Genomic DNA, 14,600 nt, shown 5'->3' on the forward strand with positions numbered 1-14,600 from the left:
ATCCCATCACAGGGGTCAGGATGGATCCCATCACAGGACAGGGTGGATCCCATCACAGGACAGGGGGGATCCCATCACAGGACAGGGTGGATCCCTTCGCAGGACAGGGTGGATCCCATCGCAGGACAGGGTGGATTCCACCACAGGGGACTGGACCCGCCCCCAGCTCACCTGTTTAAAGGCCTGCAACACTTCCGCTCTCTGGCTGAAGTGCTTAAAGAGCAGCTGCAGGGCTCCCGACAGCAGCGGAGGGTAGTCGTGCATGATCAGATGGATGAGGACCCGCAAGAACGTCCTGCCTCCTTCATCATCAAGCTGAACTGGGGTCTTCTCCTTTCTATAAGACCAAAAGAAAACATCACATTATGTGTGTGTGTGTGTTATTTAAATTATATCTGTTTTTTAAACTTAAATCCCTGTTTTCCCAAAATAAGAAATGAAGAGGAGGACATTGTTACTTCCTGATCTTATATAACTGATGTGGGAGCAATGACAAAGATGGCTCCTCAGCCAATCTCAAGTGTTAATCACCAACACACTTGAAAAACAAGCCTTGAGGGATCCCTAAATCACTCTTCATTAATTGTTACTTAGCATGTAAAATAATGGGTTTCATTATGACCTTTCCACACACAGCTCGTTGCTAGTTCAAATTTCCCACTCTCCTTTGTCCTCCTTGCCCTCCACTCGCCTCCTCCCCATTCTGAGAAAGTATTTATTGATGATGTTGACCAACAGCCCAGAACCCAAGTGATCACTGCATGGCAAGTGGGGAGGGACAGTCACAGACACACAGCCCTCAACACTGGGGCTCTGTGTGTTTGGTGGCACAGCGGGCCTGGGAACAGAGTCCACTGGGGTGAAAGGTCTCTCTAGGGCATGTGCTCTTGCTGATGGGCTGTACCCTGGGAAGCAACCCTTAGATGATTCTGTGGTTGGGTAAGCTTTCTAGAGAGCATTCTGCAAACCTACATACCTATCACACACCTAGGTTATTAATAGGTAGGGAGAAGACAGACATGACGAGAGGCAGATGAGCGGTGACAGATACCTAGGACACAGACACAGATAGACGCAGATACAGATGACTGGCACATAGAACACAGATAGTATATGGTACATGAGAGAGCCATAGATGCATACACTATAGACAGGCGTTTAACAGACACGATACATAACTATACGTAGATGATAGGCAGATACACGGATGACTTTTAAATGATAAGAATATATAGATATATAAATAGATGGCAGATACATAGATGGCAGTCAGATCATAACGTATTGATCCCCGGATCACAACGAACAAAGCGGTGTAAGGTTAAATGACGCCCAAGAGAAGGGATGCAATTGGGAGACAAGGGACATGAGCTGCTGCTGATCACACACTCACACATGCATGCACACATTTTCTCACATACACACACACACACTCATATACACATACTTACACACATACATACAGTTACACATACATGCCCACACACTCTCTCACACATGCTCACACATGCACACACGCACACACACTCACACACATGCACTCATACACACTTACACACTCACACACGCACTTATACACTCACACACTCACACTCTCTCACACATGCTCACACATGCACACAGGTTACACACTCACACACGTGCACTCATACACACTTACAAACTCACACACACACTTACACACTCTCACACTCACACACTTTCACACTCACACATGCACACAGGTACACACTCACACACGTGCACTCATACACACTTACACACTCACACACGCACTTACACACACACACTCTCTCACACTCATACACACTTTCACACTCACACAATGCACTCATGCACACACATACACACACCAAAAGAATGGTTAAAAGCATATTTAACACGTAAGTGAGTAACAATCACTCTCAAGCATTACATTCTACATTCTACCTGTGACTGTGTGTGCCACACACTGGCACGGTTGGCTGTGTGGTGCTTCCCACAAGTCCCTTCCCAGACACCTCTCTAACACACTGCAGTCTGATGACTGGATGGCTGTGAGGTCACTCATCCCCTGGAACTTTCCAGTCCCTGCCATTTTATAGGACATGGTTCTAGAACATGATTCTATCGTCATCGATCTATCACCTGGAGCTGTCGTTGGCCAAAGTGCAGCTCATGTCTGAGTTTTAAGATAAAATCATAGACTGGCTTGATCTTTCTTCCCCAGAATAATAAAATATTTCAACAGGAAATCATAATAATAGAAAAATAAAGCTATACTAAATGTTCACTAAATGAAAAATCTTCTGGGGGCTCTGTCCTCCCTTCCCTCCTTCCTCCCTACCTCCTTTCTCTTGGTCCCTCCTACCCTAGACAGATTCTTACTATGTTTCCCACACTAGCATGAAATTATGGATCTTTAGAAAAAGAAATTATGGATCTTACATCTCTATTAATTGAAGTGGGATGTCCTTCTGTATATATGTTGCTATTATTGGCTGATGAATAAAGCTGCATCGGCCTATGACTTGTCAGAATAAAGCCAGGTGAGAAATTTGAACAGGGATATATATATATAGAGAGAGAGTAGGCAAGTCGAGCAGACACCAGCCAGCCGCCAAGGAAACAAGACATGTAGAAAATGAGGTAGCACCATGGCCACATGGTGATACATAGACTAATAGAAGTGGGTTAATTTAAGATGTAAGAGCAAGGTAGGGATATGCCTGAGCCATCAGCCAAACAGTTTCTGTGTGATTATTCGAGTCTGGGCAGTCAGGAAACAAACATGTGGGTACTGTCTATACTTAACCCTTAATTTGTCTCGCCCTTTCAAAGAAAAAAGTGGCAGGAGGGAGTTCAGTGTGGATATTTTTATCTCCTCTAATTACCTGAGGCCTGTAATAAAAATGAATCTCAGTAATTCTAGCTGAGATTTACTTTCTCATTCTGATTGCTATCATTTCATTTCTGAAAAATAAATTTGACAATAATACGTGTCTGGGATGTGGCAGCAAAGGAGAGTGGTCATGCCATGGGCACCTCACTTTCTTCCACCAGGGACACTTTAAACTTCCGTGCAATATCTGATTTCTCATGCGTAAGTTAAGGACAGCATCAAAAGACGCTACTTTCTTGCCCCAGCTAAGACTCTGAGATGCAGTGTGTTACAAGATACCACAATGTTTCTGCCCCAGAGGCTAACAGGTATCTGTATGCTGCTGCCATCATCTAAGGAAAGAAAAGCTAAGAATTCTGAGAAAGTTAAATATGTGGATCTCCTTTCTCCCTTTTTTTATTTTGAGACAGCGTTTCTCTGTGTATCTCTGGCTGTCCTGGAATTCACTCTGTAGACCAGGCTGGCCTTTAACTCACAGAGATCCACCTGCCTCTGCCTCTGCCTCTTGAGTGCTGGGATTAAAGGTGTGCGCCCACCATTGCTGGGCCTCCCACTTTTTTAAGGTGACTTAAGGGTCATGCTCTTTCCTCTAAAGTAAATTCCAAACCTCATTCCTGGCAGGAATTATGCTAGCATCAATTGGAGTATCTAAACATGCAAAAAGATGAATGATAAAACTATAGATCAAATTCTAAGTAATACATATTCACATGTAAGATAAAGACTCATTACAGTACCTTCCAGCAAACATCGTTTCTGCCTGAGCTGCAATCTCGTCGATGTCAGGAACGATCGCTGTGGAGACACACAGGGAAGGAAGGTCTTCATTTGGTTTTAATTCATGTTCATATCCACTTACTTGAAGATATTTTTATTTTAATACTTTTTGTGACACTGAATGTTAATAGTTCAGAAAATTTCAATACAGTTCCACCTCATCAATTTGATGGTCTTTTGTCAACTTGACCCAGTGCAGAATCACCCAGGAAGACATATTGGGTTAACATGGGGGCATGTTGTGGGGGGAGGGGTGTCTTGATTACTAATGTTCAACGATGTGGGAAGATCCAGCCCACTATGGGCGGCATCATTCCCTAGGTCCTGAATTATACAGAAGTCAAGATGAGCACAAGCAAGTGAGCATGTGTGCACTGACTTCTCTCTCATCCTGGGTGTGAACGCGATTCTCCCAAGGGCATGTTCTGTGGCTTCCCTGCCACGAGGGACCATAACCTGGAAATACAGACCGAAACAAACCCATTTCTCCCCTAAATTGCTCTTTACTGGAGTGTTTTATCACAGCAGCAGAAACAAAACTGGAACAAACTGGAACACCCTGACATGCGGAAGTTTCTGCACGCGTATGTGTGTATTTAGACACAAACATGCCATCTCTCTCTTTAACGCTTTAATATAAGCTGCACTTATATTACTTGTACTATGCTTATATGGCTGCCATCAAATGTGCTAAAACATCAGCAGGCATCTTTACAAAGGTGTTCTTACTTACAAGTGTGTGCACATGTGCACTTGATATGTCAAATACATATATGTATCCCTACATAAAAACACACACACGTTGCAATAGTGATGGCATAGAAGAGCAGTTTTTCCTCCTTTATTTTTATTTCACGTCTGTGCACCACCTGTGTGCAGTATCCACAGAGGCCAGAGAGAGTGTCAGATGCCCTGGGACTAGAGTTACTAACTGTCGCGAGCCACCATGCGGGTGTTGGGAATCTCACCAGATTGCTTCAGGATCAGCCAGTGCTCTTAATGGCTGAGCCATCTCTCCAGACCCAAGGGGAAAACACTTTTTTAAAAAATAATTAGAATCCATGTAAAGAGCCACGTCACCGTGGTCCCCATCAATGTGACCTCTCTACATTTGAGATTCCTTCCCTTTTTCTTGCAGAATGGAGCCATTTCTCATGTGACCCAACCATGAATCCTACCATGTCCTGCCACCACCATTTTGAAGATACTTTTACTAAGACATCAAGTTCAAATGATAAATAGATAACATACTTCATCTCTAAAGCATGAAAAGAAAGATATGAAACAGAGGGGAAAATCCTATTCTCTCCAGGAAGGTGAGAGAGAGAGACAGAGAGACAGAGAGAGAGACAGAGAGACACACACAGAGAGAGAGAGAGAGAGGGGGGGGGGAGATTGACTCCAGCAGAGAGAGCATTTTCTGCAGCCTTTAACCTTTGCTTGGGTACTCAGAGCTCATGGTTCCAGAAGTCTGGCTTCTGGGAGTCAATAACTGTTATGTTTCTGTCAATGCAGCCGCCAGCATGACTTTCAGGTTCTGCCTGATAGTTCCTGGAAACAGCCCTTTGGGGTACAGCACTTCTGAGAAGCTGCAATGTTGCAGGGGTGCCAGGAGCGGCTCCTCGCCTGGGCAGATGTGGCTGCTGTCTGCAGGGAAGGTTGCCTGCAGGTCAGAGGTGGGGGTGGGGCAGCTGGTCTTGTCCCATCCTCATTACTGTGAATTGTTCTTGTCCCACTGATTGATGGCTACAGGAGGAAGCGGCTCCTAACACTGTCCAGAGGTTTCCTATCTACACAACTGCTGGCCTCAGAAGAGCTTTGCTAACTGACTGTCTGCATCCTAAGATGTAGTTTATAGTCAACCAGGACCGACCTGGCCCAACCCGTAAAAAGGTGAGTTAATAATTCTTAGTCTTCACAAAGTCCTGTCTATGGCCTCGAAATTTTACAGCCATTTTTATGCCCTTTCAGGTTATGTTCCAAGTCTCAGAAACACTCTAATTTTTAAGACAGGATTCCAAAGCAAGACACAAAGCTCCGGTAGCACAGAGGCGAGCCCTCGGGGAGCTCTCCTCTTGTTCTCTGGCTAAGCGTGGCTTCCCCGCAAACACTGCCCTTCTCAGCTGCAAGCCCTTCATGCTGCCCTTTGATCCAGGCGTGGACACTGTTCTCAGATTTCCACCAGAAGAACACACTGTGCAGAAGGTTCAGACTGCAGCTGAAGCAGTCTCAAGGTTCGGGGCTTGGAGGACTGCGGTAGCCCTCACTGTCAACCTGCCTGAATTTAGAATCACAGAATCTCCCTTCACCCCCTTTCTCCTCTGACGTGTCTAGCTATGAAGATGCAGATACGGTGTGAGATAAAGAAGCTGATGGCAGCAAAGCCGAGAAAAGGCTGGGTGTGGTGGCTCACACCTATAGTCCCAGCATCCTCAGCACTTGGGAAGCTGAGGCAGGGGGGATTCCCATGAGTTCAAGAGCAGCCTAAGTTACATAGAGAGCTCTGAGCCAGTCAGGACTTTAGAATGAACCTTGCCTTAAAAAAATAAAAATAAGCCGGGCGATGGTAGCGCACGCCTTTAATCCCAGCACTCGGGAGGCAGAGGCAGGCGGATCTCTGTGAGTTCGAGACCAGCCTGGTCTACAGAGCTAGTTCCAGGACAGGTTCCAAAAAGCCACAGAGAAACCCTGTCTCGAAAAAAAACAAAAAAATAAAATAAAATAAAAATAAATTTAAAAAATTGTAAAGGCAGAGAGAGTGAGTAAAATCAGAAGGTGGGAATAAAACCATGTTCTTAATGAGGTCAAGAGGGGAGACAAGAGAGCCGGCAGCCGCCGGGGAGTGCAGCCACCAAAGATTTGTTGAAGGGATGTTCTGAGAAGGTGTTAGCAGGAACGGGAAGATCATTCTCTTTGGATTCAAGACAGAGAAACCAACCTCAACAGAGCAGGGAGCTTTCCTTCTGGATAGCTTACAGAGAGCCAAAAGGTGGAAGGCAAGCCACTGGGGGAGAAAATACTTCAAGTCTCAGCTAGTGCTGGACGCTGCATATTTCAATACTGACATGCTGGCAAGATGTGCTCACTGACGCAATAGTGGCATGGTGGTTATAGGAGCAACCAGTCACTTGGTGATTGGATATGAGGCTGGCATAACAGGGGGGATTTAATGCCACTGAAAAGCCCCTGACTGGGGAGATCACAGGCCCTTTGGTGGAATCTGCTGTTGTTTTACTAAATGCCTGTGCTGCCACAAAGTTTCCCAAACACTTCTGTTTATATACGTAGATCTGTGCTGCTCTCCACTCTGGTCAGAGAAGTTTCTTTTTGTGCAGGTAATAGGTAATGCAGAGAACTGGTCAAAACACAGAGTGTAAATAACACTGAGTGCTCAGCTAGGGACATGCCATCTCTAACCTCCCACCATCCAAGGTGTGGAAACTTTGTAGAAGATGGGGCAGAAAGGACGTAAAAGCCCGTACAGGAAGAGGAGTACAGTGCGGTGCTGACGTTAGAGATGGCGTGGCTGGTGCACACATCAACTCACAACAGCTGAGGTTACCTCCACAAGACCAGGCCAGACAAACTCTAGCATGGATACTGACAACTGAAGGCTGCTCAGGAAGGGAGTCATGGTTCTTAGAAGACATGGTTACTGGTAGGCTGACCATGCCCTAGCCAATAGCCACAAGCCTACATCATATGGGCAGCCCTGATGTGGGAGTCTACTCTGTGTGCTGTGAATATCTTCTATTACCATTGGTTAATAAAGAAGCTGCTTTGGCCTATTAGTTCAGGCTTCTTATTAACTAACTCTTATATCTTAAATTAACTCATTTCTATTCATCTGTATATTGCCACGAGGCTGTGGCTTACCAGAAAGGTTCCGGTGGCATCTTTCTCCTTTGGCAGCTACATGGCATCTCTCTGTCTCCATCTACTCTCTCTATATCTCTGTTCAGATTTTCTCCTTGGCTTTACTCTGCGAAGCCACTGACCGAAACATCTTTATTTATTAGCCAATAAAAGCAACACATATGCAGAAGGACATCCCAAGGGGTTGTCAATAACAATAAAAACAAGGAAATGAACTGGAGAGAGAGGCAAGGTGTAGGGAAGGGGCTGGAGGGAAACAGTGCTGGAGGGGTACAATCAAAATGACTTGTATAAATACACAAAATTTCCAAGGAATACAATGTATTATTTAAGATCCATCTAAAAGAAATACAGAGTGCAAATGATAAGCACTGTCCCCGAGATACCTGACGGCAGCAGAGTGTCCGGGGAGTTGTTGGCAGAGGCGTCACCATTGTCATTGTCCTCCCCAAACTCCTTCTTGTATATGGAGAGCATGTATGAGATCCGGTAGTCCAGTCTGACGCTCAGGATGAACTGGACGAAGCAACACAGCACACTTAGTCATGCCATTCGGCCAAGATGGCACAGCCGTCAGCACAGCACTAACACACAAGTCATGGGCTAGGGAAATGGCTCAGTGGGTAAAGCCCTTGCCAAGAAAGCCCAGGAACCCAGGTTCCACCCCCAGAACTCATGTAAAGATGGAAGGAAGGAGCGAAGTTGCCCTCTGACCTCCACAGTGAACATGTGGTTCATGTGCCCTCATACACACATAATGGATGTTTAATACAAACCATGACACACACCAACCACACTGCTATCAGTCTTCCAGACGAACCAATCAGAGGCCTTACTAGTGAACTATAAACTCTTGCTTGTTTACCTGTCTTGTCAGCCTTAAGATGAAAGAAAGGGATAAGTTTTCATGGATCAGAATTAATGAAAGCCCACAGCAATTAATTAATCAATTTGTGATTATTTTCATTTGTTTGTTTGTTTGATTGGTTGGTTAGTTGGTTTTGAGACAGCGTGTCCTATAGCCCAGGTTGGCCTCAAACTCCCTATGTAGCAGAGGATATCCTTGAACTCCTGTTCCTCCTCCCAAGAGTTTGGATCGCAGGTGTGTGCCACCACACCCTGTCTACACTGAGTTTCAGAAACAAGGACATCTGGCGTCTCACAATTGTTCTCTGGATATTCCAGGTAGGGACGACTTGTGGGTCTGAAGAGGTGATGCTGATATGATCCCAGACACGCTGCAGTTTCCTGCACCGAGAGGAAAATCCTGGAGTTGCTTTTGTGCATGGACAGGCTGGGGCTTCCACTGCAGTGGAGTTGTCCAGCTCCGCTGAGGAGCAGGGCTGAGCCATGGGATCAGAGAAGGCCACAGGAGGGGTGCACCTGGGAACTGGTCTGTGATAAGCCCGACCTTCTGAGCACAGCTATTACCAGTGTCCTGTGGTCTCTAAGGGCCTCCTTGGTGAACAGCAAATACTATGGTTGCTCAGGCTTTACAGAAAAGCTGGCTTCTGCATCCTCAGGAGCCCTCATTTTTTCTGTCTGTTTCCACAGCCCTCCCTTCCCCAGGCTCTGTCCCCTCTCTCAGTGCTCAGACTCCTCTGTTCCACGATCACTGTGTCACACACAATGTCCTGCTGCTCCTCATGCTTCTTCAGAGTCCACTGTTCCTCGATTCTCTTCTCTGCCCAGAGAGCAAGGTCTCGGGACACTGAACGTGCATATGGCACTGTTATGGCTCCACGGGCACTCAGCTCCGCTGGAGCTCACAGAATCTCGCGTCACCCCCTTTCTCCTCTGACGTGTCTAGCTATGAAGATGCGGATACGGTGTGAGATAAAGAAGCTGATGGCAGCAAAGCCGAGAAAAGGCTGGGTGTGGTGGCTCACACCTATAGTCCCGGCATCCTCAGCACTTGGGAAGCTGAGGCAGGGGGGATTCCCATGAGTTCAAGAGCAGCCTAAGTTACATAGAGAGCTCTGAGCCAGTCAGGACTTTAGAATGAACCTTGCCTTAAAAAAATAAAAATAAGCCGGGCGATGGTAGCGCACGCCTTTAATCCCAGCACTCGGGAGGCAGAGGCAGGTGGATCTCTGTGAGTTCCAGACCAGCCTGGTCTACAGAGCTAGTTCCAGGACAGGTTCCAAAAAGCCACAGAGAAACCCTGTCTCGAAAAAAACAAAAAAATAAAATAAAAATAAATTAAAAAAATTGTAAAGTCAGAGAGAGTGAGTAAAGTCAGAAGGTGGGAATAAAACCATGTTCTTAATGAGGTCAAGAGGGGAGACAGAGAGCCGGCAGCCACCAGGGAGTGCAGCCACCAAAGATTTGTTGAAAGGATGTTCTGAGAAGGTGTTAGCAGGAACGGGAAGATCATGGGTGAGCGGTCAGACAGAAAAAGGGGTTCAGGGAAAACTCGTCAGGTCCTGAGCAGCCACACACCTCCCAATGTCTCTGTGAGCGGCACCATCGCTGAAACCAGAGCTGACAACGGGTCACATGCATCTGTGGGGGTGACCTGGGGGCCCCTCCGGTCCCTTTCTCAGCTTCAGGCTAAGAACACTGCATGAATTTTCAAGGCCATGAGCGCAGGGTAGGGAAGCCTGCCAACATTTCTTAGGACTCGGCCTTTGGGAACTCTGGAGGAACTGGGAAATGTTTTATGATTATAAATCTAATTACTTGGAATGAAAACTGCACCGAGCCTTCCAGGACTGCTGGCCCACTTCTGGTAGCTCTCTGTCTACATAAGAAGATGACGAAAGATTTGGGAAGCTCTGTCCACATTCTTAAGCTACAAGCGCCATCCTCTGCGTCTGGAATAAATGCTATAACAACGGTACCTGACGCCTGCTTCCCAGACTGGCCCCAGATGAAGATGCTAGGAATCACAGCGGGGGTCTGGCACGTGGATAACTGAGCCCATTGAATTGATGAAGTTAGACTTGGCTAACTCGGGGGTGAGGGGGGGATCCCCAGCCTCTTAGAAACACAAAGAGGGGTAATTGTGCAAAGTAATAATATCAAAAATTAACAAGTTTGTTAATAACGATTAGGGGGGCCAGTGAAGCAGGGTCTTTCTTTGTTGCCCAGTCTGGCCTTGAACTCACAGAAATCCTCCTGCCTCGGCCTCCTGAGTGCTAGAATTACAGGAGTGTACCAAATGTACAGGAAATTTAAACGCGTGGGATTCACAAATATGTTTCAAGCAATTGAAGAACAAAAAATGATTGCATTTTTTTCATTTCATCATAAACATGCCTGCTTTAAAAATATTTCTCAAATGAAGAAAATATCCAATCAAGGTCAATACTAGCTGATAATAAACACCACACAGGAAAGTGATTTTATCACTCTCAGCGAGCTCCACAACTGCTAGATATCACTAGTGCATTCCATGGACAAAGAGCAAGGTGAGTGTGCAAAGAAGCATCAGCGCGAAATTTATTGTCAGCGCTGTTCTTCACTTCAAAATGATAATGAGATGGGGGCAGTAGCTTTTCAGGATAAAATAAGACCAATAGCATTTCTGAACCACATGACACCAACTACACAGTGAAACCAGATATAGTGCCTAACATCTGGAATCTCAGCAACCAGAAAGCTAAGGCAGGAGGATGGCCACAAGTTCCATGTGAGCCTGTACTACAGACACACACACACACAATATAGACATACTCAGCAACCAGAAAGCTAAGGCAGGAGGATGGCCACAAGTTCCATGTGAGCCTGTACTACAGACACACACACACACAATATAGACATACTCAGCAACCAGAAAGCTAAGGCAGGAGGATGGCCACAAGTTCCATGTGAGCCTGTACTACACACAAACACACAATATAGACATACACACAGAGACATACATACAACATAGGCACACATACACACATGCAACATAGACGCATACACACAGAAAGACACACGCAGACACCACACACAGTGTCAAGCCACAGGACACACCTGTAAAATCTCGATGACCTTCAGCTTGGTGTCCATCACCGTCACATCCTCCTGCTCACCGGGGCTCGCCTGCTTGCTGAGGTGGACACTGGGCTGTGCGTCGGGCACGCTCACCGGGAAGATGGAGCCCCTGCTGAGCACCATCTGGGTCATCATCTCTCCCACACCGTGGATGGTCCTCATGACATTGTTGCCTAGCACAAGAAGAGGACCCAGTCAACACGTGCAAAACACGGTGGCCGCAGCATCAACACAGCTTATTACTTTTATCATGAGGACCTGGCTGCATTCTTCACAGCCCGGCATGTAACTCATGCCGAGATTTCTGTTTTCCTCCATTATTATCAAAGCTAGGGTGTAGCCGTGTGAAGAGAGGTAGGGGTTTCCGTGTTACAGAATCGTTTGACAAACCAGGAAAAGGGATGGCTTTCTCTCTAAGATGCAGCAAGTTAATAGTGGGCAAACAAAGACTGTGACCAAATCCCTATTAGCAAATTAATAAGGTTTTCATTTCTCTTTCTTACAAAATGTTCCAACCCTAAAGTTTAAAATCTAGAGGGAGCAGGGGAGAGAGAACGGCGCCTATCACTCTCCATGAGAGGCTGGACCAGGGGGATGGCTAGGCCAGCCTGGGCAACATAACAAGAGCCTGCTTCAAAAGAAAAGAGGATTAAAAAAACCCAAAGAGCACAAACCTTCTTCAGAAGCTCAGAGAAACCCTAAGTTCACCCTGTGGATTCTCTGACTGTCACTGGCTCTCCTATTGCTTTTAGAAGTGACTTAAGTCAGTGACAGAGAAACAAGACCCCACGCTGCACAGTACCCCCATACTCTGTAAATACCTTGGTGAGGGTCGCCCACCAGGGTTGTTTCAAGGGCTTTAGCTGGTTGTTTTGTTTTGTAAGAGAGACTTGGAGATAGACTTAATTGGTTCAACGCTAACACCAACCTCCTCACGTGTGCTCTGGAAGTCAGCTGTGGAACCTCTGACATCAGCGCAGCAGACCCAGCCAAGGAGAGTTTCTAGACAGGCCTCCCATGGAGGGTCAGACGCAGGTTTACACATGTGTGGCCACCAATGCTGTCACTTCCGTTTGTGGTTTCCCTACATCTCAAACCACCTTTATTTTTTTCTGTTTGGTCCGATAAACACCCTTGAACCACATCCTCAGAGAGAGGGATTGGAGTCTGGCTGTCCAGGGAATGAAGTATCTTCTGCAGAACTCATGGTTTTAGTAGTTACCAACACTGCAGGGTGGCAGAAAGGTCCTGGCTGGGTACCAAGAGTGTGCAAACTGTCAGATGCTCTATCCCTCCCTTCTCAGACCAAGGGCTTTGGGGCTTTCATAACACACACACACACAAAAAAAGAGCTTGGAGTGCAATCAAATTCTCCAATAAGCTTGTGTTCCCTTATCCTCTAGCTAAGATCCATCACTCAGAACCGGAAGAATGATCTTATCTGAGGCCACTACAGAAACAGCTGAGAAGCTCAAACATGTCCGCTGGGGAACAGCCACCTGCCATTCCCTCTGAGTTTGACTTTTCATCGATTTTCTCCACAATTTGCACCCACACCTCCTCGTCATTCAAGGGAGCACCCTGGCAATCTCACCACTTAGGTCCCATCTAGTTTCCTACACCTCAGCTCCCACCACAAGCAACTGGACTCAAAAGAACACATGTCAATTTTTCTTTGCAAACAGTGGTCTTGGCTTCTTGGATGTTCATGAAGTTCTGCCTGAAGTAAAGGCTTCGGCATCTGGCAAAGACTGTTCCAGAAATGCAGAGGGTATAAGCCAAGAGGAAGGGGGATAAAAATTAAGTGCAGGGAAACAGAACTCAGAGTGATAAAAAGAATGTAAACTGTGGGGATGCTCACGGGATTGAGAAGCAAATAACAAATTTTTTAAAAGACAACTAAAAAGAAATGTGTGTGGGCCAGACAGCAAGGAGCAATGGTAACTATACACAAATACACCGTGAAAAGGTGGCGGCCGCTAGCCCAGTGGTGATGGCACACATCTTTAATCCCAGCACTTGGAAGGCAGAGGGAAGCGGATCTCTATGAGTTTGAGGGCAGCTTGGTCTACAGGGTGAGTTCCAGGGCAGCCAGGGCTACACAGAGAAACCCTGTCTTTGAATTCATCACCTCTGTCAAATGCCCAGCCGGCTGAGATAATGAGAGAACCCCTCCAGTAACATGGTTTCGAGTTCACGGAACACTGACCATTTCTCCGATGGGTGAACTCCAGGCAGATGTAAACTTGGGTTTTCACTTTGAAGTCCTGAGAATTTTTGTCATATGGCCACTTAGATGACAAAAAAGGGAGGTGGTGAAATAATTCTATAAAAGGAATTTCCAAGGCTGGCCAAAGGTGGATGCTGCTCAAAGATGTGAGAGCTCTCTGCTTTCTATCCTGAGGCAGAGGCTCCACTGTCCAGGACTCTCAAACAACCCGATCGTGGGTCCCAGATCACTGTGCGGCCCACATCTTGGCAAGGCATTGCAGATGTGCTGATGGTCACAGGCAGTGATGGTTTTACGTCACTGGGGCCAGCTAGTGTCTTTGCCCTACTGTTGTTGATCATGTTCAAGGGCTCACCTCCAAGGGACATCTTTTCCCAATAATGAGGAGCAGGCTCTTTTGTTAACCCCTGGCTCACACAGAAATCCGCGACACCCACAGTGTCTGCATCTTACTTAGATGGGCATGGAAAACAACCATCTAATCAAATGATTATGGTAAAGAATGTTAGCCTAGACAATTCTTTTCCTCCCAAAATATAGATCCTGTCACCAACAAATTAAAATCCAGAGGTCCAAACATCCTAATGTGTAACACATGTAGTCAGGAAGATAGGAGACTGCGGTCCCAGCCTCCCACATCCTCACATGCCTGTGGCAGGAGGAGCGCAGAATTCTCCTGGTATTTCCATGTATGGCCAACTCAGAGGTCTCCAATTAAAGATGCTGTGTTTTCTGCCTGTGAAGAGGAATGCTGATGCTCTGAGCTTCTACAGCTTAAAGACATCAGCCCAGCACTGCACAGATCACAGGCACGCAGTGTGTCCCATGTCCACTGCACAGATCACAGGCACG

At 46.4% G+C, this 14,600-nt stretch overlaps 1 protein-coding gene across 2 annotated transcripts in view; it reads right to left on the minus strand.

The window, feature by feature from the left end:
- Itpr2 (inositol 1,4,5-trisphosphate receptor type 2) overlaps positions 1–14,600 on the minus strand; it is a 408,993-nt gene that overhangs the window by 252,915 nt on the left and 141,478 nt on the right. For both annotated transcript variants that reach the window (XM_005364599.3, XM_026787888.1), the window contains 4 exons: positions 11,498–11,691; positions 7,921–8,050; positions 3,619–3,676; positions 172–337 (listed from right to left, as the gene is read on the minus strand). In XM_005364599.3, coding sequence (XP_005364656.1) covers positions 172–337; positions 3,619–3,676; positions 7,921–8,050; positions 11,498–11,691 — 548 coding nt within the window. The remainder of the gene's footprint in view (positions 1–171; positions 338–3,618; positions 3,677–7,920; positions 8,051–11,497; positions 11,692–14,600) is intronic.

This window comes from Microtus ochrogaster (assembly GCF_000317375.1).
Source record: "Microtus ochrogaster isolate Prairie Vole_2 chromosome 14 unlocalized genomic scaffold, MicOch1.0 chr14_random_2, whole genome shotgun sequence".
In the NCBI taxonomy this organism is placed as follows: domain Eukaryota; kingdom Metazoa; phylum Chordata; class Mammalia; order Rodentia; family Cricetidae; genus Microtus; species Microtus ochrogaster.